At 35.5% G+C, this 27,132-nt stretch overlaps 1 protein-coding gene and 1 pseudogene across 4 annotated transcripts in view; both read left to right on the top strand.

Moving 5' to 3' along the window:
- LOC138318606 (mediator of RNA polymerase II transcription subunit 6-like) overlaps positions 1–12,103 on the top strand; it is a 28,123-nt gene extending 16,020 nt beyond the window's left edge. For all 4 annotated transcript variants that reach the window (XM_069261108.1, XM_069261107.1, XM_069261111.1 and 1 more), the window contains exon 8: positions 11,176–12,103. In XM_069261108.1, the coding sequence (XP_069117209.1) occupies positions 11,176–11,297 (122 nt within the window). In that variant the 3' untranslated portion in view covers positions 11,298–12,103. The remainder of the gene's footprint in view (positions 1–11,175) is intronic.
- Positions 12,104–22,479: 10,376 nt separating this feature from the next.
- LOC138318605 (cell division control protein 42 homolog) lies at positions 22,480–26,867 on the top strand (annotated as a pseudogene).
- The last annotated feature ends 265 nt before the right edge of the window (positions 26,868–27,132 follow it).

The following is a 27,132-nucleotide window of genomic DNA, read 5'->3' as shown; positions in this document are numbered from 1 at the left end:
GTTTATACAGCAAGTGGATAACAGTAGTTATACAACAGGTGGATTACAGTAGTTATACAACAGGTGGATTACAATAGTTATACTGCAGGTGGTTTACAGTAGTTATACAACAGGTGGATTACAGTAGTTATACAACAGGTGGATTACAGTAGTTATACAGCAGGTGGATTACAGTAGTTATACAACAGGTGGATTACAGTAGTTATACAACAGGTGGATTACAGTAGTTATACAACAGGTGGATTACAGTAGTTATACAACAGGTGGATTACAGTAGTTATACAACAGGTGGATTACAGTAGTTATACAACAGTTGGATTACATTAGTTATACAACAGGTGGATTACAGTAGTTATACAACAGGTGGATTACAGTAGTTATACAACAGGTGGATTACAGTAGTTATACAACAGGTGGATTACAGTAGTTATACAACAGGTGGATTACAGTAGTTATACAGCAGGTGGATTACAGTAGTTATACAACAGGTGGATTACAGTAGTTATACAACAGGTGGATTACAGTAGTTATACAACAGGTGGATTACAGTAGTTATACAGCAAGTGGATTACAGTAGTTATACAACAGGTGGATTACAGTAGTTATACAACAGTTGGATTACATTAGTTATACAACAGGTGGATTACAGTAGTTATACAGCAAGTGGATTACAGTAGTTATACAACAGGTGGATTACAGTAGTTATACTGCAGGTGGATTACAGTAGTTATACAACAGGTGGATTACAGTAGTTATACAACAGGTGGATTACAGTAGTTATACAGCAAGTGGATTACAGTAGTTATACAACAGGTGGATTACAGTAGTTATACAACAGGTGGATTACAGTAGTTATACTGCAGGTGGATTACAGTAGCTATACAACAGGTGGATTACAGTAGTTATACAACAGGTGGATAACAGTAGTTATACAGCAGGTGGATTACAGTAGTTATACAGCAGGTGGATTACAGTAGTTATACAGCAAGTGGATAACAGTAGTAATACAACAGGTGGATAACAGTAGTTATACAACAGGTGGATAACAGTAGTTATACAACAGGTGGATTACAGTAGTTATACAACAGGTGGATTACAGTAGTTATACAGCAGGTGGATTACAGTAGTTATACAGCAGGTGGATTACAGTAGTTATACAACAGGTGGATTACAGTAGTTATACAACAGGTGGATTACAGTAGTTATACAACAGGTGGATTACAGTAGTTATACAACAGGTGGATTACAGTAGTTATACAGCAGGTGGATTTCAGTAGTTATACAGCAGGTGGATTACAGTAGTTATACAGCAGGTGGATTACAGTAGTTATACAACAAGTGGATTACAGTAGTTATACAACAGGTGGATTACAGTAGTTATACTGCAGGTGGATTTCAGTAGTTATACAACAGGTGGATTTCAGTAGTTATACAGCAGGTGGATTACAGTAGTTATACTGCAGGTGGATTACAGTAGTTATACAGCAAGTGGATTACAGTAGTTATACAACAGGTGGATTACAGTAGTTATACAAACAGGTGGATTACAGTAGTTCTACAACAGATGGATTACAGTAGTTATACAACAGGTGGATTACAGTAGTTATACTGCAGGTGGTTTACAGTAGTTATACAACAGTTGGATTACAGTAGTTATACAGCAGGTGGATTACAGTAGTTATACAGCAGATGGATTACAGTAGTTATACAACAGATGGATTACAGTAGTTATACAACAAGTGGATTACAGTAGTTATACAACAGGTGGATTACAATAGTTATACTGCAGGTGGTTTACAGTAGTTATACAACAGGTGGATTACAGTAGTTATACAACAGGTGGATTACAGTAGTTATACAGCAGGTGGATTACAGTAGTTATACAACAGGTGGATTACAGTAGTTATACAACAGGTGGATTACAGTAGTTATACAACAGGTGGATTACAGTAGTTATACAACAGGTGGATTACAGTAGTTATACAACAGGTGGATTACAGTAGTTATACAGCAGGTGGATTTCAGTAGTTATACAGCAGGTGGATTACAGTAGTTATACAGCAGGTGGATTACAGTAGTTATACAGCAAGTGGATTACAGTAGTTATACAACAGGTGGATTACAGTAGTTATACAACAGTTGGATTACATTAGTTATACAACAGTTGGTTTACATTAGTTATACAACAGGTGGATTACAGTAGTTATACAGCAAGTGGATTACAGTAGTTATACAACAGGTGGATTACAGTAGTTATACTGCAGGTGGATTACAGTAGTTATACAACAGGTGGATTACAGTAGTTATACAACAGGTGGATTACAGTAGTTATACAGCAAGTGGATTACAGTAGTTATACAGCAGGTGGATTACAGTAGTTATACAACAGGTGGATTACAGTAGTTATACTGCAGGTGGATTACAGTAGCTATACAACAGGTGGATTACAGTAGTTATACAACAGGTGGATAACAGTAGTTATACAGCAGGTGGATTACAGTAGTTATACAGCAGGTGGATTACAGTAGTTATACAGCAAGTGGATAACAGTAGTTATACAACAGGTGGATTACAGTAGTTATACAACAGGTGGATAACAGTAGTTATACAACAGGTGGATAACAGTAGTTATACAACAGGTGGATAACAGTAGTTATACAACAGGTGGATTACAGTAGTTATACAACAGGTGGATTACAGTAGTTATACAACAGGTGGATTACAGTAGTTATACTGCAGGTGGATTTCAGTAGTTTTACAGCAGGTGGATTACAGTAGCTATACAACAGGTGGATTACAGTAGTTATACAACAGGTGGATTACAGTAGTTATACAACAGGTGGATAACAGTAGTTATACAGCAGGTGGATTACAGTAGTTATACAGCAGGTGGATTACAGTAGTTATACAGCAAGTGGATAACAGTAGTTATACAACAGGTGGATTACAGTAGTTATACAACAGGTGGATAACAGTAGTTATACAACAGGTGGATAACAGTTGTTATACAACAGGTGGATAACAGTAGTTATACAACATGTGGATTACAGTAGTTATACAACAGGTGGATTACAGTAGTTATACAACAGGTGGATAACAGTAGTTATACAACAGGTGGATTACAGTAGTTATGCAAAAGGTGGATTACAGTAGTTATACAACAGGTGGATAACAGTAGTTATACAGCAAGTGGATAACAGTAGTTATACAACAGGTGGATTACAGTAGTTATACAACAGGTGGATAACAGTAGTTATACAACAGGTAGATTACAGTAGTTATGCAACAGGTGGATTACAGTTGTTATACAACAGGTGGATAAAAGTAGTTATACAGCAGGTGGATTATAGTAGTTATACAGCAAGTGGATAACAGTAGTTATACAACAGGTGGATTACAGTAGTTATACAACAGGTGGATTACAGTAGTTATACAACAGGTGGATTACAGTAGTTATACAGCAGGTGGATTACAGTAGTTATACAACAGGTGGATTACAGTAGTTATACAACAGGTGGATAACAGTAGTTATACAACAGGTGGATTACAGTAGTTATACAACAGGTGGATTACAGTAGTTATACAACAGGTGGATTACAGTAGTTATACAGCAGGTGGATTTCAGTAGTTATACAGCAGGTGGATTACAGTAGTTATACAGCAGGTGGATTACAGTAGTTATACAGCAAGTGGATTACAGTAGTTATACAACAGGTGGATTACAGTAGTTATACAACAGTTGGATTACATTAGTTATACAACAGGTGGATTACAGTAGTTATACAGCAAGTGGATTACAGTAGTTATACAACAGGTGGATTACAGTAGTTATACTGCAGGTGGATTACAGTAGTTATACAACAGGTGGATTACAGTAGTTATACAACAGGTGGATTACAGTAGTTATACAGCAAGTGGATTACAGTAGTTATACAACAGGTGGATTACAGTAGTTATACAACAGGTGGATTACAGTAGTTATACTGCAGGTGGATTACAGTAGCTATACAACAGGTGGATTACAGTAGTTATACAACAGGTGGATAACAGTAGTTATACAGCAGGTGGATTACAGTAGTTATACAGCAGGTGGATTACAGTAGTTATACAGCAAGTGGATAACAGTAGTTATACAACAGGTGGATAACAGTAGTTATACAACAGGTGGATAACAGTAGTTATACAACAGGTGGATAACAGTAGTTATACAACAGGTGGATAACAGTAGTTATACAACAGGTGGATTACAGTAGTTATACAGCAGGTGGATTACAGTAGTTATACAACAGTGGATTACAGTAGTTATACAACAGGTGGATTACAGTAGTTATACAACAGGTGGATTACAGTAGTTATACAACAGGTGGATTACAGTAGTTATACAGCAGGTGGATTACAGTAGTTAACAGCAGGTGGATTACAGTAGTTATACAGCAAGTGGATTACAGTAGTTATACAACAGGTGGATTACAGTAGTTATACAACAGTTGGATTACATTAGTTATACAACAGGTGGATTACAGTAGTTATACAGCAAGTGGATTACAGTAGTTATACAACAGGTGGATTACAGTAGTTATACTGCAGGTGGATTACAGTAGTTATACAACAGGTGGATTACAGTAGTTATACAACAGGTGGATTACAGTAGTTATACAGCAAGTGGATTACAGTAGTTATACAACAGGTGGATTACAGTAGTTATACAACAGGTGGATTACAGTAGTTATACAACAGTTGGATTACATTAGTTATACAACAGGTGGATTACAGTAGTTATACAGCAAGTGGATTACAGTAGTTATACAACAGGTGGATTACAGTAGTTATACTGCAGGTGGATTACAGTAGTTATACAACAGGTGGATTACAGTAGTTATACAACAGGTGGATTACAGTAGTTATACAGCAAGTGGATTACAGTAGTTATACAACAGGTGGATTACAGTAGTTATACAACAGGTGGATTACAGTAGTTATACTGCAGGTGGATTACAGTAGCTATACAACAGGTGGATTACAGTAGTTATACAACAGGTGGATAACAGTAGTTATACAGCAGGTGGATTACAGTAGTTATACAGCAGGTGGATTACAGTAGTTATACAGCAAGTGGATAACAGTAGTTATACAACAGGTGGATAACAGTAGTTATACAACAGGTGGATAACAGTAGTTATACAACAGGTGGATAACAGTAGTTATACAACAGGTGGATAACAGTAGTTATACAACAGGTGGATTACAGTAGTTATACAGCAGGTGGATTACAGTAGTTATACAACAGGTGGATTACAGTAGTTATACAACAGGTGGATTACAGTAGTTATACAACAGGTGGATTACAGTAGTTATACAGCAGGTGGATTACAGTAGTTATACAGCAGGTGGATTACATTAGTTATACAGCAGGTGGATTACAGTAGTTATACAGCAGGTGGATTACAGTAGTTATACAGCAAGTGGATTACAGTAGTTATACAACAGGTGGATTACAGTAGTTATACAACAGTTGGATTACATTAGTTATACAACAGTTGGATTACATTAGTTATACAACAGGTGGATTACAGTAGTTATACAGCAAGTGGATTACAGTAGTTATACAACAGGTGGATTACAGAAGTTATACTGCAGGTGGATTACAGTAGTTATACAACAGGTGGATTACAGTAGTTATACAACAGGTGGATTACAGTAGTTATACAGCAAGTGGATTACAGTAGTTATACAGCAGGTGGATTACAGTAGTTATACAACAGGTGGATTACAGTAGTTATACTGCAGGTGGATTACAGTAGCTATACAACAGGTGGATTACAGTAGTTATACAACAGGTGGATAACAGTAGTTATACAGCAGGTGGATTACAGTAGTTATACAACAGGTGGATTACAGTAGTTATACAGCAAGTGGATAACAGTAGTTATACAACAGGTGGATTACAGTAGTTATACAACAGGTGGATAACAGTAGTTATACAACAGGTGGATAACAGTAGTTATACAACAGGTGGATAACAGTAGTTATACAACAGGTGGATTACAGTAGTTATACAACAGGTGGATTACAGTAGTTATACAACAGGTGGATTACAGTAGTTATACTGCAGGTGGATTTCAGTAGTATTACAGCAGGTGGATTTCAGTAGCTATACAACAGGTGGATTACAGTAGTTATACAACAGGTGGATTACAGTAGTTATACAACAGGTGGATAACAGTAGTTATACAGCAGGTGGATTACAGTAGTTATACAGCAGGTGGATTACAGTAGTTATACAGCAAGTGGATAACAGTAGTTATACAACAGGTGGATTACAGTAGTTATACAACAGGTGGATAACAGTAGTTATACAACAGGTGGATAACAGTAGTTATACAACAGGTGGATAACAGTAGTTATACAACATGTGGATTACAGTAGTTATACAACAGGTGGATTACAGTAGTTATACAACAGGTGGATAACAGTAGTTATACAACAGGTGGATTACAGTAGTTATGCAAAAGGTGGATTACAGTAGTTATACAACAGGTGGATAACAGTAGTTATACAGCAAGTGGATAACAGTAGTTATACAACAGGTGAATTACAGTAGTTATACAACAGGTGGATAACAGTAGTTATACAACAGGTAGATTACAGTAGTTATGCAACAGGTGGATTACAGTTGTTATACAACAGGTGGATAAAAGTAGTTATACAGCAGGTGGATTATAGTAGTTATACAGCAAGTGGATAACAGTAGTTATACAACAGGTGGATTACAGTAGTTATACAACAGGTGGATTACAATAGTTATACTGCAGGTGGTTTACAGTAGTTATACAACAGGTGGATAACAGTAGTTATACAGCAAGTGGATAACAGTAGTTATACAACAGGTGGATTACAGTAGTTATACAACAGGTGGATTACAGTAGTTATACAACAGGTGGATTACAGTAGTTATACAACAGGTGGATTACAGTAGTTATACAACAGGTGGATTACAGTAGTTATACAACAGGTGGATTACAGTAGTTATACAACAGGTGGATTACAGTAGTTATACAGCAGGTGGATTTCAGTAGTTATACAGCAGGTGGATTACAGTAGTTATACAGCAGGTGGATTACAGTAGTTATACAGCAAGTGGATTACAGTAGTTATACAACAGGTGGATTACAGTAGTTATACAACAGTTGGATTACATTAGTTATACAACAGGTGGATTACAGTAGTTATACAGCAAGTGGATTACAGTAGTTATACAACAGGTGGATTACAGTAGTTATACAGCAAGTGGATTACAGTAGTTATACAACAGGTGGATTACAGTAGTTATACAACAGGTGGATAACAGTAGTTATACAACAGGTGGATAACAGTAGTTATACAACAGGTGGATAACAGTAGTTATACAACAGGTGGATTACAGTAGTTATACAACAGGTGGATTACAGTAGTTATACAACAGGTGGATTACAGTAGTTATACTGCAGGTGGATTTCAGTAGTATTACAGCAGGTGGATTACAGTAGCTATACAACAGGTGGATTACAGTAGTTATACAACAGGTGGATTACAGTAGTTATACAACAGGTGGATAACAGTAGTTATACAGCAGGTGGATTACAGTAGTTATACAGCAGGTGGATTACAGTAGTTATACAGCAAGTGGATAACAGTAGTTATACAACAGGTGGATTACAGTAGTTATACAACAGGTGGATAACAGTAGTTATACAACAGGTGGATAACAGTAGTTATACAACAGGTGGATAACAGTAGTTATACAACATGTGGATTACAGTAGTTATACAACAGGTGGATTACAGTAGTTATACAACAGGTGGATAACAGTAGTTATACAACAGGTGGATTACAGTAGTTATGCAAAAGGTGGATTACAGTAGTTATACAACAGGTGGATAACAGTAGTTATACAGCAAGTGGATAACAGTAGTTATACAACAGGTGGATTACAGTAGTTATACAACAGGTGGATAACAGTAGTTATACAACAGGTAGATTACAGTAGTTATGCAACAGGTGGATTACAGTTGTTATACAACAGGTGGATAAAAGTAGTTATACAGCAGGTGGATTATAGTAGTTATACAGCAAGTGGATAACAGTAGTTATACAACAGGTGGATTACAGTAGTTATACAACAGGTGGATTACAATAGTTATACTGCAGGTGGTTTACAGTAGTTATACAACAGGTGGATTACAGTAGTTATACAACAGGTGGATTACAGTAGTTATACAGCAGGTGGATTACAGTAGTTATACAACAGGTGGATTACAGTAGTTATACAACAGGTGGATTACAGTAGTTATACAACAGGTGGATTACAGTAGTTATACAACAGGTGGATTACAGTAGTTATACAACAGGTGGATTACAGTAGTTATACAGCAGGTGGATTTCAGTAGTTATACAGCAGGTGGATTACAGTAGTTATACAGCAGGTGGATTACAGTAGTTATACAGCAAGTGGATTACAGTAGTTATACAACAGGTGGATTACAGTAGTTATACAACAGTTGGATTACATTAGTTATACAACAGGTGGATTACAGTAGTTATACAGCAAGTGGATTACAGTAGTTATACAACAGGTGGATTACAGTAGTTATACTGCAGGTGGATTACAGTAGTTATACAACAGGTGGATTACAGTAGTTATACAACAGGTGGATAACAGTAGTTATACAGCAGGTGGATAACAGTAGTTATACAGCAGGTGGATTACAGTAGTTATACAGCAGGTGGATTACAGTAGTTATACAGCAAGTGGATAACAGTAGTTATACAACAGGTGGATTACAGTAGTTATACAACAGGTGGATAACAGTAGTTATACAACAGGTGGATAACAGTAGTTATACAACAGGTGGATAACAGTAGTTATACAACAGGTGGATTACAGTAGTTATACAACAGGTGGATTACAGTAGTTATACAACAGGTGGATTACAGTAGTTATACAACAGGTGGATTACAGTAGTTATACTGCAGGTGGATTTCAGTAGTTTTACAGCAGGTGGATTACAGTAGCTATACAACAGGTGGATTACAGTAGTTATACAACAGGTGGATAACAGTAGTTATACAGCAGGTGGATTACAGTAGTTATACAGCAGGTGGATTACAGTAGTTATACAGCAAGTGGATAACAGTAGTTATACAACAGGTGGATTACAGTAGTTATACAACAGGTGGATAACAGTAGTTATACAACAGGTGGATAACAGTAGTTATACAACAGGTGGATAACAGTAGTTATACAACATGTGGATTACAGTAGTTATACAACAGGTGGATTACAGTAGTTATACAACAGGTGGATAACAGTAGTTATACAACAGGTGGATTACAGTAGTTATGCAAAAGGTGGATTACAGTAGTTATACAACAGGTGGATAACAGTAGTTATACAGCAAGTGGATAACAGTAGTTATACAACAGGTGGATTACAGTAGTTATACAACAGGTGGATAACAGTAGTTATACAACAGGTAGATTACAGTAGTTATGCAACAGGTGGATTACAGTTGTTATACAACAGGTGGATAAAAGTAGTTATACAGCAGGTGGATTATAGTAGTTATACAGCAAGTGGATAACAGTAGTTATACAACAGGTGGATTACAGTAGTTATACGACATGTGGATTACAGTAGTTATACAACAGGTGGATTACAGTAGTTATACAACATGTGGATTACAGTAGTTATACAGCAGGTGGATTACAGTAGTTATACAGCAAGTGGATTACAGTAGTTATACAACAGGTGGATTACAGTAGTTATACAACAGGTGGATTACAGTAGTTATACAACAGGTGGATTACAGTAGTTATACAACATGTGGATTACAGTAGTTATACAACAGGTGGATTACAGTAGTTATACAACAGGTGGATTACAGTAGTTATACAGCAGGGGGACTACAGTAGTTATACAACAGGTGAATTACAGTAGTTATACAACAGGTGGATTACAGTAGTTATACAACAGGTGGATTACAATAGTTATACAGCAAGTGGATTACAGTAGTTATACAGCAGGTGGATTACAGTAGTTATACAGCAGGTGGATTACAGTAGTTATACAACAGGTGGATTACAGTAGTTATACAACAGGTGGATTACAGTAGTTATACAACAGGTGGATTACAGTAGTTATACAACAGGTGGATTACAGTAGTTATACAACAGGTGGATTACAGTAGTTATACAACAGGTGAATTACAGTAGTTATACAACAGGTGGATTACAGTAGTTATACAACAGGCGGATTACAATAGTTATACAGCAGGTGGATTACAGTAGTTATACAGCAGGTGGATTACAGTAGTTATACAACAGGTGGATTACAGTAGTTTTACAACAGGTGAATTACAGTAGTTATACAACAGGTGGATTACAGTAGTTATATAGCAGATGGATTTATGAACTTAGGATAGTATATCAGTTCAGTATTTATTTATTGCACTTTTCACTGTTCTTGAAAAATATACATTTGTAACATTTTAGATGTTACTGGTAGTACCCTGAAACCAAATGCAGTAACGCCCCATTGAGGACAATATAACTATTAATTAGAAACAAAATTGATATTTTAACATTAGGCAGTCATGAGGCAGTTATTATTTTTCATTGCCGTCCCCAAATAACAGTATTGATTTATAAAACCGTAATATCCAATATCAAATTAATGGGTCAGTTGATGATGCTTTGAATATTTTCACTGTAGTATAATACTTTGTTATCACAGTAGCCAAATATTATACTGGATTTTAGAATGAATATTCCAATGTTAAATTGCATGGGCAGATTCTTGTATAAGCAGAAGTATCAGTTTCTTGTTTTCGTTCCATTGAGGTATTTTTTGTTCCTTTAACTAAAACTTGTAACACTATACCTAATGGTCAATAGATAATGAGCATTACACTGTTTGTAAATTATTATAGTGTTAATTCATAGGTTAGAAGTCAGCAGTGTTTGTTTTAAACTTTCAATGGTGTTCATCAAGGTGCTGCATTCCGGCCTCCACTTTTACTTGGGTAAAGTGAGGACATACTGATGTCTTCACTAGTTGTAAACACTTTTAAGAATCTAGTGTCAATCAAGTAGGTATTATGTAACCTTGTGACAATTTAGACCGTTTTCTGTTTACAGAGGAAACTCCGAAACCCGAGACAGTGGCAGTGAAACAGGAAATCAAACAAGAAAAAACAGAAGAAAAATCATCTAATGTCATCAAACCACCTCCTGAGAAGAAACCTAAACTAATTAGATAACGACCAGGTGTAAACACATGTGCTGATAGCTACGTGTACACACAGGTGGGAAGACATTCCAAGGATTCTATAAACTGTAAAGGTGATATCTGAAAACAAGACATCTTTATAAAATCCAGAAATGGATACCCATCATACCCCAAATATGGCATGCTGGTAATTAGTGTATTCATGCATACCTGGTTGGCTATAGGATTCTGTGTATGTACAGATTGACAGGTCTCTGGCACAGACATGCTTTTGTGTAACAGGGGTTGTAGATTTCATGTTTTCTTAATCTGTGAGGCAGAAACTGAAATCAGGCACATTGTAACAGACATCCTGAAACTGATACCTGTCATGTTGTGACTGAAATAAACTGCTGTTTTCTCTCAAAGAGAAGGCTTCTGGTCATATCCGGAGAAAAGATCTGCACTACTTACTTCAGGATGATTCTCAAAGGCTTTGTGAGTCAAGATGTAGAAAACAATATTCTTAAATCATTCTGGCAGTTAGATTTGGTCACATTCTTTTTAAATGCTTTGAATTTTTTCAAAAATCATTACAGTTTCAATGCACCTGATACATTGAACAGTGAATCTGTTATACAGATTATATTCAACTGAAAGGAAACCTTGTCCTTAAGCTTGTGTGTGCGAAGAAAAAAAGCATTAATCATTTAATATGAAGCTGACAGGGTTTTGGGTGTGGTGCCAATTTAAGCTTAGTCACATTTTTGACATCTGCCCAGAAATTTCAAATAAAAAAAATGTCATCAATCATCAGAATGTTTTTCATGGTATTGAAATAAATAGAACTCAATTGTTCTTAGTTTTGGATTACACTGTTGAGATGGGATGTTCATAAGCTAGGGCAGGGAACGAATTAATATCCTAATATCCACCTCTGGGTCATCTTTTCAGTTGTGTTACCAGGATATGATCGCAGGTTGGTGGCTTTTCTCCAGGTAACTGGTGTCAACCATCTCATAAACCTGTTACATCCTTAAATTACTTTGGTTGTTATTAGGACGTCAAACAATCATCCAATGTTTATATGCTAACCTTCCTCTGGAACAAATCTAGTTAGAAAATAGGTATGACATCTGTCATTCATTCATCACTCATTCTTTGTAAACTTTTCATTTATGAAATAGTATTTTTTAAGATTTTACTTTACTCAAACTGGACACCAATTGTGGCTCTAAAGACAACATCATTATCTGTCTAGAAATCTTTTGAGCTACAATACTGCAGTGATCCATTGTCAGTGAAGTTGCCTACATTTGTTACAGATGGACTTGAGTAAACGAAAAGGAAGCATTATTTAAAACACACATCATCCAAAGTGTTCACTCCTGTGAGTCTATAGTCCATAAAAGTGCCAGATTCTTCTTCTGCTATCACAAAGAGACAAAACAGATACACCACAGCCTTCCAACACACAAACCATATACAACATGGGTCCGTCCTTAAATGTCCCTAGGTGTTAATAGTACGTTAAGCCTGATAATTTACAGTTATGTGATGGAATACAGCCTTATGATTTATATGAAGTGATGGATGGCGTTTAATTTGATAGCTGTGTAATAACTAGTGTACGATACATGTAATGATCTGTTAGGCTCTCTCATATTGACCTGCTCTTGATGCGAGACACCTTGGTGACACATTTATAACTAAAGCGCTTGTGACTGAGGAAATGTATCATACAGACAAAATTACAGGTTAGGTACGCCCCGACAGATTCTTTTTCACGATGATAAATAAGAAAACGTGATTGCATTTTGTTCTGGAGTCATTGTGACCATTAAAAATTACTGCTAGAGACCTACGAAGTACCGTACAATGTACAGCAGTATTTATTGATGGTTCTGCAAGCACCAATCAAATTCTTAAAAACCCCTTCCGAGTTCGACAATAGAATAATGTCTTTTTCAGTTTCCAGACATAAAGTACAGAAAAATTCAAATTAGGCTTTTGAAGGGAAATTTTAAAAACTTGTAAATATTTTATGAAATATTGATAATTGTTCTTTCTTTGAAAAACCTTTTCCATACTTCTTTTTAATACAACGCGACTAGCGGTTGTATTAATGCTATCCGGTTTACTATTGATGTGTAAGACTGAGTAGGACTTGACATCTAGTGGTGACCTCTTGAACCATTTCACTCATAAACTTCCATTCATAAATTCCCTATTCATTGAATAATATTCCTTTGGACCAATCAGTAGTCATGGGAAGACTGCCTACTGATTGGTAGAATAAACAGAGTGTGTATAGAATACACAGAGTGTGTATAGAGTGTGTATAGAATACACAAAGTGTTATATAATACACAGCCCATCTAGGTCAACTGTTGCTTGCTGGTGACTCCTCTGTCCAACTTACATAATCTCTGTTAATGATAACTTACTATCTAAGGCTTATAGACATAAGAGTTTTAAAGTAAACTAATCATATGCCCTTTTTGTGTACTTTAAAATAATGTTTTTAAATGAACGTTAAACACAGATCTGAGGTAAAGGCAGAATAATGTATAAGGCTGCCCTCATATGTGCATGGTTTTACCAAAATAGGTGTATGTGCAACATAAGAAACAAGAGTATATTAAGGATAAAAACTCATTTTAATGAAGACTTTTGTTTTCTTTGTAATTTTCATGTAGGAACTTTAATGAAGAAAAATGTCAAACAAAACATGTATTTTCTGTGATCAGTTGAATGTTCTTGAAATAATTGATATCAAAGTCTTTATAATATGGTTTATATATTTTGATTTTGGAAATTCATTTGATTTCATTTTATTTTCTGTTTCTGTTGCGTTGTATTTGCAGTACTTTGAGTACTTTGATTACTGTTAACAGTGCTCCAGTTAAGATGCGTATATGGGTAAAGTGGGTAAAGTACCCATCAAAAACCTGTCGGTTACCCATAAAATAATCCAGAAATAAAATCAGAAGTTTAGTAAAATCAGGTTAATTCCAATTATTTTTAGAGTCTACGTAATCTTTATCCTTGATTCAGATAGATATTTGCACACTTGCTAGCTTATCGATTACTCTACACTATACACACATAACTTTTATCCAAATATCTCTGTGAAGTTTTGAGTTCGCACAGATGTCAAAGTTGTACCCCTCTCTTTCGAAAGCGTAAGTACAATTACCCATCCCTAAAAATTTATCTGGACCACAGCTTACATATATGTCGGTAGATAGAATGAGCAGTAATGTTTGAAATAAAACTATTTTTAATCTCGTGTAATATGTTTAATTTTCCAAACATGTGATTATCTGAAATAGACGAAGAAACATTATTTACGTGACTAGAAGCCTGTATTGTTACATTTGATTTATTGTCCTGGAAATGTTTGTAAACATCAACAGACAGTGAAGTTCCCAGCAACATAAATTGGGTTAAAAGTGTACGGTTTCATTATTACAGATAAACGTGGTAACAGACAAAAGACTTATCTTGCCTAAAGTCTGTATACTTTAATTTTCAAGTGATCAAGTTAATCGAATGGCTTCTAGTTTCGTTGTCCATGTACTTTACACTGGGGTGTTCCGTTACGTCTTCCACGGTCCTTTGTAGTACAACGTGCGAAGACAGCGCCGATAGGTAAGGGTTACATACAGGTCGGCATATGTCTACTATCCTGTAATATAAAAGTACATACTAAAGATCAGTAAACTTAATGTTTGTTTAGGATAGTTGATTTAAAATTTTAACTAACAAAAATTTCGCGACAGGGTCTCGCGCTCACTGTTCATATACTATCTGTAAAATAGATGTGTGTGAGAATGAAATTACAAGTATTTTTTTAGTGTTTAGCCCCACTATTCAGAAGCTGTTCCATCATTCCGCCATCCCGTTCATGACTCTCATGTCCTCCTAATTCTAAACTCAAAACAAGTTCCATTGTACTTGTGTATTTTAGGGATCACCTTATATGATGGCATCACGCCCCTTTTCTGACCTTGAGCCGTATACGATATGTCAGATAAGTATATCGTTAATGGCTTTTACTTGTGAGATAACGACAGTATTGTATTAACATTGCTATCACTGTATCAGCTTAAAGTTAACTGATTAAGATAGGTTATATTGGCGTCCAGATTAATTAATAGGTTTATACATTACTCATGTGTATGCAGTCGCCACATGTCTCCAGAATCGCATACTTTATTTCTAAGATCACGGGTTTGAGTCAATCTCTGATGAAATAACTTCTTGGCTGTTTGAGATTGTACTACCTTTCGGCCGGGTACGAATTGGTCCCTATGTGTCGTAGTGGAGCACTGCCTCCGAAAATCACTCGGGCATAGTTTTCTACACTTTTTTGTAGGTTTCCAATTATTTTATACGTATACATGCGTTTACATAATATTTTTGTCCAAAACAAACACAACCACCATTCTTAATATCTACCGTACCGCTCACAAGACGTCAAATTCACAATTTGTGGACTTGCCGTATAAATTCCCTTCAGAAAGACCTTTACCGGTATATGTATTACGTAAAAAAATAATGCCTCGATGAGAATTTGATATTTTATGTGGTTCAGTTTTATTGCCTAGTAAGTAGGCGATATCAAACAAGTACGATAAAAATGCAAACAAACGTTTTATAATGGTTTGCATAATCATTTCTTTGCTCCATTATCAGTAATAGCCACCAATTGTAGCTCTAAAGACGACACCATTTTCTGTCTAATAGTCTTTTGAGCTACAATATTGCAGCTAAGATTGTACATGTACATGTACTAGTATGTGTTGAAAAAGTATTACACCAATATGTCTATGCTTTACACGGTAGTACTTGGCGTCGATCGTTTGTAAGATAAAGGGATCAGGCTAGATTAAATGTCTCTGAAATTTATCGAAAACGACAAAGTAAACGCAAATTTCGCTGGTTTCTAATATATCGGTACAACTTATTCGTGTATTGTCTGATATTTCATATCAATGTCTCTCCTGCTTAATATAATAAGTACATTTTGAAATTAGAATAATTAATTAACTTAGGCGTTTAAGCTTTAAGTATATGTAAATTAAGACCGCTGTGTGGTTAACATGTAGTACAAGACACCCAGTCGACTACCATCGTCGATGTTCCGTGTTCATGATTTCCTTGTCGGGGATGACAATCCACATCAGATGAAATTGACACTGAGATTCGCACCTCAAATTTCCTTTGTTATTTTCTACCTTCAGGTATTTCATCAGGTACGAACCCTGACCTTACGTTATCGCTAGACTTGGCACCACTTATCAGATATAATTCACACTTACTTAGTTACGCAAGAAAAAGTATTACAGGTGTCGCACGTGTAAAAACCACAATGACATTCATTCATTCATATCTTTATTCCTCCGTAAACGAAGAGTTACATGAACATATAAGAATACAAACAAAAAAAGGTGCAAGGTAATAACAAAACAAAAAAAGGTGAGATAGCATTAAGGAAAGGGAGAACACAAGGCAAAAAAGTAAAAAAGGAAATAGAATAGAAATAGTATCATTAATTGTAATCTATATGAATGCACAGGAAAGCATCAGTTTAACTTTGACTATCAACAAACATGTTGAATTGAATCTACTGTATTGCCACTAATTGAAAAGTAAGTATAAACTTACAAATACAGTTATGAGAAAAGACATCAAATAGCTACACTATACAGCGAATGGTATATAGAGCATTTAATTACTGAAAGGTCAATGCAGACACTTTATCTGCGAAACACAAACAATCTTGAACGAATGAATATACGGTATTATCATCACCGAGAGCTAGAATAATGTTCTCATTTGGGCGGCCAAGAATAATATGTATTTGTTCTTCCCTGTCCGCTTGGTCTAATAGAACATATACACGAACGGGATATATATTCACAACTTTTGTAAAAAACGTATCTCTAATTGCGACTATATCTATATTTCTACAATCTAAAGTACAATGGGCAACAGCGTCAGACACACATAAATATTGCATTTGGCACAGTGTAACTCACAATCAGGGGGAGTAATCCATAATTTGGAGACGCGTTTACAGATACCAGAAAAAGATGGAGAAACTTTGGAAATTGACCACAAAATCGATGGAGAAAATTCCATGTGAATATTTCTGAACCTGCGCAATTCAGGGTTTAATGTCAGACGCTGTTTCCATTGATTACTTTCCTCAAGAAGTAAGACATTTTTAACAATATATTTCCATGTACGTTTGCTTGGAATCCAGGTTGACTCTAAGTAATCATAAACAAACGACTGCAAGTTGTATTTGTGAAAAATATTCCATACGTCGAAAATAAAACCTGTTTTCGACTTATATATACCTAAATACATGTGGTATAGACGTAACAAAAACAACTGCTTCGCAGTACATACAGACTTGACATTACACAGAGCAGCAAAAAATCTTAACTTACATTGTTCAATATATACAGATAGAGATACTATACCTAACATTCCCAATGCAATATCTGATCTAGTACGTATTGGAAAATTCTGTATAAGTTTGGTACATAGATGATGGGTAGTCTCTAGTCGCCGCAAATCGGTTAAAGAAAGTGCAAACCAGAGCTCACAACCAAATAAAGCTCTAGAAAGAACAATAGACTTATAAAGTTTTAAATTTGTTAGGGGGTTAATCCCTGTGCCAAGCAAGTTGCACTGCATAAGCGCAGAGGTTTGTCCACGCAACTTATGCACAATTTCGTCCATTTCTGGACGACCAGGACGAAACTTGTCCACGTAAATACCAACATGTGTAGTATTAGAGGACTCTACTACCTCTTTTGGTCCAAGAAACCACTTACGTTTCGTATTGACAAAAGCACTTCTTTTTTCATTAAAAACAATAACAATAGATTTTGAAGCATTATATTCAAATCTCCAATTACAACTATATATATAACAAGTATACCATTAAATTGTCAAGATCACGTTTAGATAGTGAAAGAAGAACTATATCGTCTGCTTGAGTAGGACAAGTGACGTTAACGTCTTGAATGAAAAAAGAAGACTTAGAAGAACATAATTCATTTAACAAATCATTAATGTACACAGAATAAAGCCAAGGAGAGAGAATACTCCCTTGTCGTGTTCCCTGACATATAGGAAACCATTTTGAAATAAAACCTTGATAAAGAACTGCACTGTACATATCATTATATAATGAGACAATGACATTAATAAAATCACGATTAAAACCAAGGGCTATAAGTTTGACAAACAGACCCTTATGCCAAACGCAATCGAAGGCTTTGGCAGCATCCAGAGATTGTTTATGTAAATATTTTAAACTTGGAAAAGAGTGTGTGGTTTACATGTCAGTCTAAGTTCGGCCTTGTTTCTTTAGCAAAACGTAAATTATTCTCAATCTAAAGAATTTATTTTATGAAAATAAATTCACGTACAACTGTGTGTTAACCAAATAACAAGATATCTCACATAGCAGGTCCTCGTCTCATCCTAATACATTTGTACAAGTGCTGTCAAGTCTTCACTTTTCGTATCTTAGTACAAGTTAAAGGGGCATGTCATGGATATTAACATATAATGTATAAGTATACAGTCTGTCTGTGACGTACATGACAACTTCCCGTTCAAAACCGAAAACCAGGACAAATGTCTTAATAAGATACACACCAGTTCTAAAACAATTACTTAGTGGAATCTCTTCCTCCTGATTTGGCAAGTTCTTCTCTTTCCTCCTTTAGCTAAATTTGCATTTAAATTACACATACCCAACTTACATAATACAAGCTCATTCATTCTGAAAGTAAACGAGAAAATAGAAAAAAATGAACAATTATTTTTTTGATATGATTTTTTTATTTATTAATTTGCTCATTCATTTTAATTTTACGTTTTTTTTTTCTAATTCCACATGATAGTCGCCGGGAACATGGGCGTGTATAGTTATAATTTTCTGACCAACAACGCCCTGGACGTTATACATAATAATTATATATATATTACCTTCATGGTGTTTGGTCTAAAACGTTCAACATGTAAATGAGATTCTCTACCTGTAATTAGCTTTATTCCTAGCCTCATCACGATACCGCTGTATCTATAAATATATACTCTGACGCGTCCATCTTTATCTAAGGAATGAATAACTTGTGTAACAAAACCACATTTGTTATTTTATCCTAATGGTGATTACTTGAAAAAATCACCCACGGTAGGATAATACGTTGGACCGATGTTTGATTTGAGAAAATCTTACAAGAGTTGTCACCCTTCTCAGTACTTTCGCTGTCCGTATATTGGGAGGTTTTACGAGATTACACACACCCTCACACACATATATTATTATTAGATTGTATGGGATGATTAGTGTTTTTAGCTTTATGTTTTAATATTTGAACAAGTTACCGCCCTTTGTTTTTATCAGAGTGCTAGTTAGTTTCTTAATCACAGAACTTTGTCATGCTAAAAATATGGTATATATACGTAATCACAGGGACATGCACAGTATACATAGATAGATACTATAATATATATATGAATACTTTTCGTTAAAAAAATCGTGCCAGGTCCCTGTGTGCATAATAATGTTTTGAATTTATTACGTTCCGGGAACGCCTCTCTTATAAAAGATCATATCGCAATCCGTTGTCGTCTGCATTGAAGTAGGAGAAAATGGGTCTAATGCTATTTTGATAAGTTCACAGAATACTTCCTTTGCCATTATACATTACACCCGTTATTCCGTCACAGGAATCCTCAACACGTGATGAGATCTATACTGTAATAAATGTAGCAAAACCAAGTGATAAATAAATTGTGAAAATTTCATATTTTTATCACAATAAGACAACAAATTGTCTGTCAAGTGTTGACTTACTGTTACTCTACAGTGAACAGAATGATTATAGAAATTAACCTCAATACTTTAGTAGGACACAGGCATTAGTTTACACCTCAACAATATGGTTTGTTGATAGAGATCCCTTTCATTCCCGTGGCGTGACAAACTGACCACAAGTACTTAACCTTTAATTATCGTTAATTACTTCAGATAACTCTCTAATTATATAGATCCGTGCGTGGATGTGTATTGGAACGCTGTGACGTCACTAGAGATAAAGGAAGTGGACAATCACCTGTCTGCCTCCCCCTCCGGGCATCGTACACGTGCCTGTGGTCTAGATTGTTAATTGCGGTATTCTCAGTATATCGCATCTTTATTGAGACAAATCATAAAATAACAGGTTGTCGAGATTAGGACCGTGGCTATCTATATATATCAGATCGCTCAAGTTCCTTATACGCAGAGATTAAAGGAAATCGTGACCTGAGCAGGAATTATACAAAGCTATATATAAATTGTATTATATAGAGAATGTTATGTAAAATGAATAAACAAAGAACCTATATTGATGTGCTATTTTAAGATCATATTAGGACTTTTTATTATACCTCAATATAATCGTGTGTCAGTACCTACACTATTTGTATTATGTAAGATGTCATCTAGCGTGCCGTATATAGATCATATGTAATAAATGTAGTAAAAAATATATTGAAAAAATTAAATTAATTTTTTTGTTGTTCGGTTTGTCGTTTTAATGAATTTTTTTATGTTCTTGACCTTTTCAAGATGGATAACTGCTGTCGACAAGACAAATATTTATGCATAGTCTCCATACTAATAATATCTATTTGCCAGGTCTATTATTCCGTCAGTTTGAACGGCAACATCTCAGAGTCAATGTAAAACATACTTTGTACTTTCATTTGCATACATGCGTACTATGAAAGGTGCATATGTAGTAAATGTTATCATATACAACGTCGCAAATTACCAGGTAGCAAGGCAAATCTTCATGAATTGGAAGTGACTGATTTTTTCCGTTTCGGGTATCGAATGGCGACCGTACGTAGTGGAGTCTATTTTTTAATCCTGTTTATAGTATGGTATTTTACATATTAATCAGGTATGTAAATTGTAAATGCATTTGGGTGTTGTATTCAGAATCTCGAGACAGCAGTCATAATTTAATTAACCCAATAAATTGCACCTTTAACAGGCGTCACCTGTCACTCAGTTTTATTGAATTGTTTGATGTGCAACGTATGGACTATTTCAAACGTCATATTGACTAACTATGCACCCCACCACTCCCTCTATAAATCCGAGAATGACGTGAATACCACAGTAATCTGTAAAAGAACACGCGAGTTGGATAATGCACAGGCGTTTGGCTCTAGCCATTTTTCTCTCTTTATATATGTGATACTGTGACACGATATTACATATATATAGAGAGAGCAACATGTCTACAGAGCCAAACGCCTGTGGCTAATGTGCTTAACTCACGTTAAATCCCTAATACCATCTTGATAATCTCAGTAGACTATCTCTCCTTATCTGATCGAGCAGTAATTAAGTACCATATATAATTATGTTTTCTTACCGAAATCTCCCGGGGTATATACAGAAACACAAATGAACTACATCTGTATTGAACTGAAATAAACAGATAAATCAAAGAACGAGCGAGGAGTAAATGTCAGTCATTTATTCGTTATTTTCCCCATTGTCTGTTCGTTTATTTGTTTGTTTATTCATTCGTCAATTAATATCGATTAATTGATCCAATCATTTGACTTCGTTCGTTATTCCTCCGTCCGTTAGTTTGTCACTAGTTGATCTATTTGTACATTATTATACAATTAAAAGTACAGTCAAAGCTGTACATATGAATAATAAGTGAATGATGCAGCTATAATCTAATACACCCATCGCAAGTTTGATATTGTACATGAACAACATCCATTTCGGACGCCGGTTTGATTGATTGACTTAAAAAAGGAAAAAAAACATTATATTTTCCCATTTAATTCATTTTTTTTGTTGATATTTTGCATATACCCATTATTTCGTATTCGTTGTAAGCCTAGATATTGTCTGACGTAATTTTCGTCTCATTTTAGTCAAACTAATTTGGCTTCTATAATTAGTCAGCTACATACATCGGTAGATCATGAAACTATAAACAACATCATTTTGTCATTTTCCCTAGTGTAAAGTCCATCTGTGTAATATTGCTATTAATAGCTCACATTTGTACTTTATAATTACTTTATCCAAATGTGGGCGGAGCGTCAAGTGTTAAGTGAGTGACGTCATAACGCCGCATACACTTGTATTATACTCAATGTCAGTGTTATTTATAGACGCTGTATAATACGGGCCTGTGACACTACTGATTCACATTGTACTAGAAGCAGACGACATCGACGGACGTACTTGTAAATTTTACGAAAAGCATAAAAATGGTGACTAAACGTGGAGAAGAGATCGACAGTTTTACTGCAAGAGATGGGGAGGTGAAATGTGTGGTTGTCGGTGACGGAGGGGTCGGGAAAACCAGTATGGTTCTTAGTTATAGTACCGGGAAAATTCTTACGGAATATCAACCAACCTGCTTTGATAGTTATACAGGTAAGTTTTTTTAAACATGTAATTTCTTAATTGATGGTTCACTATCTTTCATGGGAAAAAAGAAGAAAGAAAAATATACCGCGGAATATGTATATAATCACAGATATTATTTTTCTAAGTCATATTTTTATTCAATAATCTTTATGGAAAGATAGATGAAACAATAATCTAAAATGTTCAAATTAGATTGACGATTGTATTCAAGACTGAAAAAAATAGAAATACAAAAACTAAAGATACTTTGTTTCCTGGCGAGGAGTTTGATTTCCGTATTAGTGATGTTTCATTATTAATTGTTCGTGGCGCCAATATAACAAAGAGAACACCATTTGTACTGTAGGTAAACGGTAAACATATAAGGTAATCGGTAAACACACTAAAACTGCCGAGGGTGTTTGTCCTAGCTGTAGTAAACAATATTATGTAATGTTATGCATTTCGTTGTACCATGCAAATTCATTTACGACCGAAACGCAGAAATTCTAGATAAAAAGACAATTAATAGAGAGCTCCAAGGGCTTTCGTCGACTTCAAAGAAAAGAAAAGTACAATCTAACGTGTGTCGACTTCAAAGAAAAGAAAAGTACAATCTAACGTGTTTTTACTGCGCATTTCGTTTTCTCAAGACTACAAGATAATTTACACAAGCTTAAAGATATATTTAACGCAATAATTTTGCCGAAAAAAGTATTGTGGGATTTCTTGGCAGAAGTTTGTATTTAAATAGCACCCCTCATCCACAGGGAGCCAACTCAATAAAAATGGATGTTGTCATACATTTTTTTTGTATTTGGTTGATGGACTGATGAGTATATTTGACAGCCATGTGTTTTTTTTTTCGAAAAATACGAGATTTGAAAAATTATTACGAAAACGTGATATTTACTATAAAAGTTTTAAAGGAAATATCCCGATTTTTAAATAATTTTTCAAATCTCGTATTTTTCGAAAAAAAATCACATGGCTGTCATATATTCTCATTAGTCCATCCATCAAATACAAAAAAAATGTATGACAACATCCATTTTCATTGAGTTGGCCCCTGTGCCCTCATCCCTCAGGTTTTCCGCCATAAAAAAAAGTTTTGAAATGCGATGCTTATAACATGCCTTTGTGTGACTTGGCGGAATATTTGTAGTGTACTAAAATAAAATACTATGATCTCTCCTATAATAGAAAATAAAAAATGCATTTTCCAAAGTTTGTTATGATAAGTGGTGTCATTGTTTGATAGATAGTCAACAATAATTTATAAGTCATCTACGTCCTTGATATGAAATATTAGGAAATTTACGGTAATACGCGCTCTAAAATTTTATTCCCACGATTTCAACCGCCCCACCCCCACCATCTCGAATCCTCACTTATGGGAAAAAGTAATTGTTTTATCAAAACGGTACAGTAACCTCGATGAGTAATCACCAAGTGTATTTTTCATATGATGTGCACCATGGCTATATTTCCGATTTTGCTGAGAAAGATCTGACTAGTTTAACAATAGCCATCATTATAACAATATAATTAACGGTGTCGCTGTAAATTCCACCCTCTTTGTCCGAGGCCATTGCCTTTTCGTCGACTTGATTAATCCCTAAATCGGCACGCGACCTAGGGAGTTACTGGAACAATCACAGACAGGAAACATCCAATCAGAGCCATTTCATATCCTCGCCATCTGGTCCGGGGTATATAGTCAGATGATTCACGCTGCACTTGAGTTATAAATCTAGCATAAAATAACAAATTTCACAAACAAACCACAATAATTATTTCCGATATCATACAATACTACGGGATAGTACCCGAGGTTTTAGAGACTTCTCTATATACCATATATCCATCCTTAATAGGTTTTTGTGGTCTAGTACGTTATTCTGCCTCAGTAAAGACGAAATTCACGGGAGCGCTGTGAATTTGTTATTTAATTTATATCATCAATTCCAATAATTACGATTTTTATTATTATAGTTAAATTAGAATGTCATGTTATTAATCTATAATATATTCCATGCTATCATGACACAGGTATTTAAACTATTCTACACACCCAAGACACCCAAGACAGATCCTGTTTCGTTATATCATACTGTGAGATATCTAATGATTTTTTCCCATCCATTGTTGACAACCGCAGACGACATAGCTTTTAGAGGTGCACAGTGACTACTGAATTAGTTGTAGGCGGGCAGGGTAGACAGACCGTAAAATGACTACCGAATCGGACACCATCATAACTTATGTGTCCAGCTACGTTATACAGTCTGAAAAAAACTACATAAATACAGAATGTGAATAAAAATTTAACTAAAGATCGTGTCTCGCGTTCATGTCAGTAAGGCGATTCCTCCATTAGGACAGCGAGTAGAGATAGCGCGAAAATGTCAAAACGTTGAAGTTGTTTATCGGGGACTATTACAGTAAAATGAAAAAAAAATCCCATCTGTATATTATACAATTGCACGAAATAGGATGGTTCTTGTTCATGGGATAACGGATCGGGATAGGCCTATTGCGACATGTATATTACAGGTTTTCCAACACCCCTACCTCTCCCCAAATCAAAACAATATTATTTCTTGTACGATGTAATAGTTTATGATGATTTCTTTTGAGAATTTTGAATTAAATTCAAGTTTATCTACAATAACAAGATATTATCAATTGGATCGCCCTGTATCACAACATATTTGCTATGCGTATATTCTGCGACTTATCTCCCTTTGATTCCTTTCAGTGACGGTCCCTAAAGAGGAAGGCGATGTGCCCGTCATGGTAATGGACACGGCCGGCCAGGTAGGTTTGTTTTATTATCTTTTGAGATAATTAATTCACTCAATTATCAAATCTATAAATAATAAGAGAGCAAATGAAAAAAAAATCCATTTATTTACCAAAATGGGTAACTCGTTCTTAAATCGAGAAAAATCAGATTCAAATTATGTGAAGTGCAAATAAAATATTTTAGAAATTTCCTTTTTAGGCATTCGTTTAACCGATCTACAGAGAAGTAATTTCATTGCTACAATTTTTCAGGATACATACGACCGTTTGAGGACGCTGTCTTACTTCGACACAGACATAGTTTCTCGTCCTGTTTTTTGCTGTGGATGATGACAAAGATTCCCTGGATAATGGTCCGGTGCCAAGTGGGTGCCGGGAGATTCGAGAGAGTACCGGCCCCAACACCCCCCTTTATCCTGGTCGGTACCCAGACCGATTTACGAGGTTCCGTCATCGACATCACCGATTCCTGTGTGTCTACACAACAAGGCCGTAAGATGGCTAAACGTCTAGGCGCTGTTAAGTATATGGAATGTAGCTCATTGGACGGAGTCGGATTAGAGGAAATATTTCGAATGGCTATCCGGGTAACAACGGATCCTGATTTCAAAAAGAAAAGGAAATGGAACAGTTTCAGAAGGCTATTCCGTAGGAAAAGTACTCTTGTATGAAGAACAAAAAGGGTGTTACTTTATCGAAACAAACCTTTTCGACTTCTTCGCGTAAACCAAAATACGTGAACGGTGCGCGGTTCATCCCAATAATGGACACGCGACTCTGAGAGTTATTTCCCTTAGCCCTTACTGTGTCAGTTGAATAGATTCGCGCCAAGCAACTGATCGGCAGTACACCAACCATCCTCCGTTAGTCATGATACTTCCTGGTGTTTGGATAGTTTTTAATCTCCTCAATGGGAAGTCGTATTCAGCTAATCGGACATACAATCCAAAAAAATGATCCTATTTTTTGAACACTTCGTTCCGAGGAATACAGCTGTTCATTAAAATACGAACCATCTGTCCTTCGGAGTGTTAGTCACCCTTAACTACACGTGTTCGAACTTTTGAGAGGTATACAAGGAAACACTTCCATAATTATTGAGTGGTACACTTTATCGGGCGGTGATTAAATGACTAGTATGCCCTCAGAAACGCGACCTCTGATTGCTCCACTCAGGCGACTGAGAGGATTAGTGTATTGTAGTGTTTAATTAACGTCGTTATATAATGACCAAAGTTAGTTGTTACTGATAAAACATTCTTATCTGTGATAGTTTTTTTTCCTACTTGTTGTGTTTTACCATATATGTATTGTTATTTTATTAAAATAGTTTATTCTAAAAAACATTGTTATGATTTATCATGTTCAAAGCTCAAATTGGGAGACCTTGGCCAACGACCGGTCATTCTAGTGTCAGTGTATTGGTCTGGGTTTGAACTCTTCAGCGACAGTAATATTCGGTTTCGAATGTGCGATAACTGGCCGATTTTTGTTGGTAACTTTGGATGCCGAATAATATATTCGGCTTAAAACAACGGCACATATACCAGTGGAGTACTGTTAGTCAATCCACAGGCGTTTGATACATATAGAAATGTATATAGAGCCA

The sequence above is a fragment of the Argopecten irradians genome, chromosome 3 (genome assembly GCF_041381155.1).
Source record: "Argopecten irradians isolate NY chromosome 3, Ai_NY, whole genome shotgun sequence".
Classification (NCBI taxonomy): Eukaryota; Metazoa; Mollusca; class Bivalvia; order Pectinida; family Pectinidae; genus Argopecten; species Argopecten irradians.
This window is presented reverse-complemented; position numbering and strand designations above follow the sequence as displayed.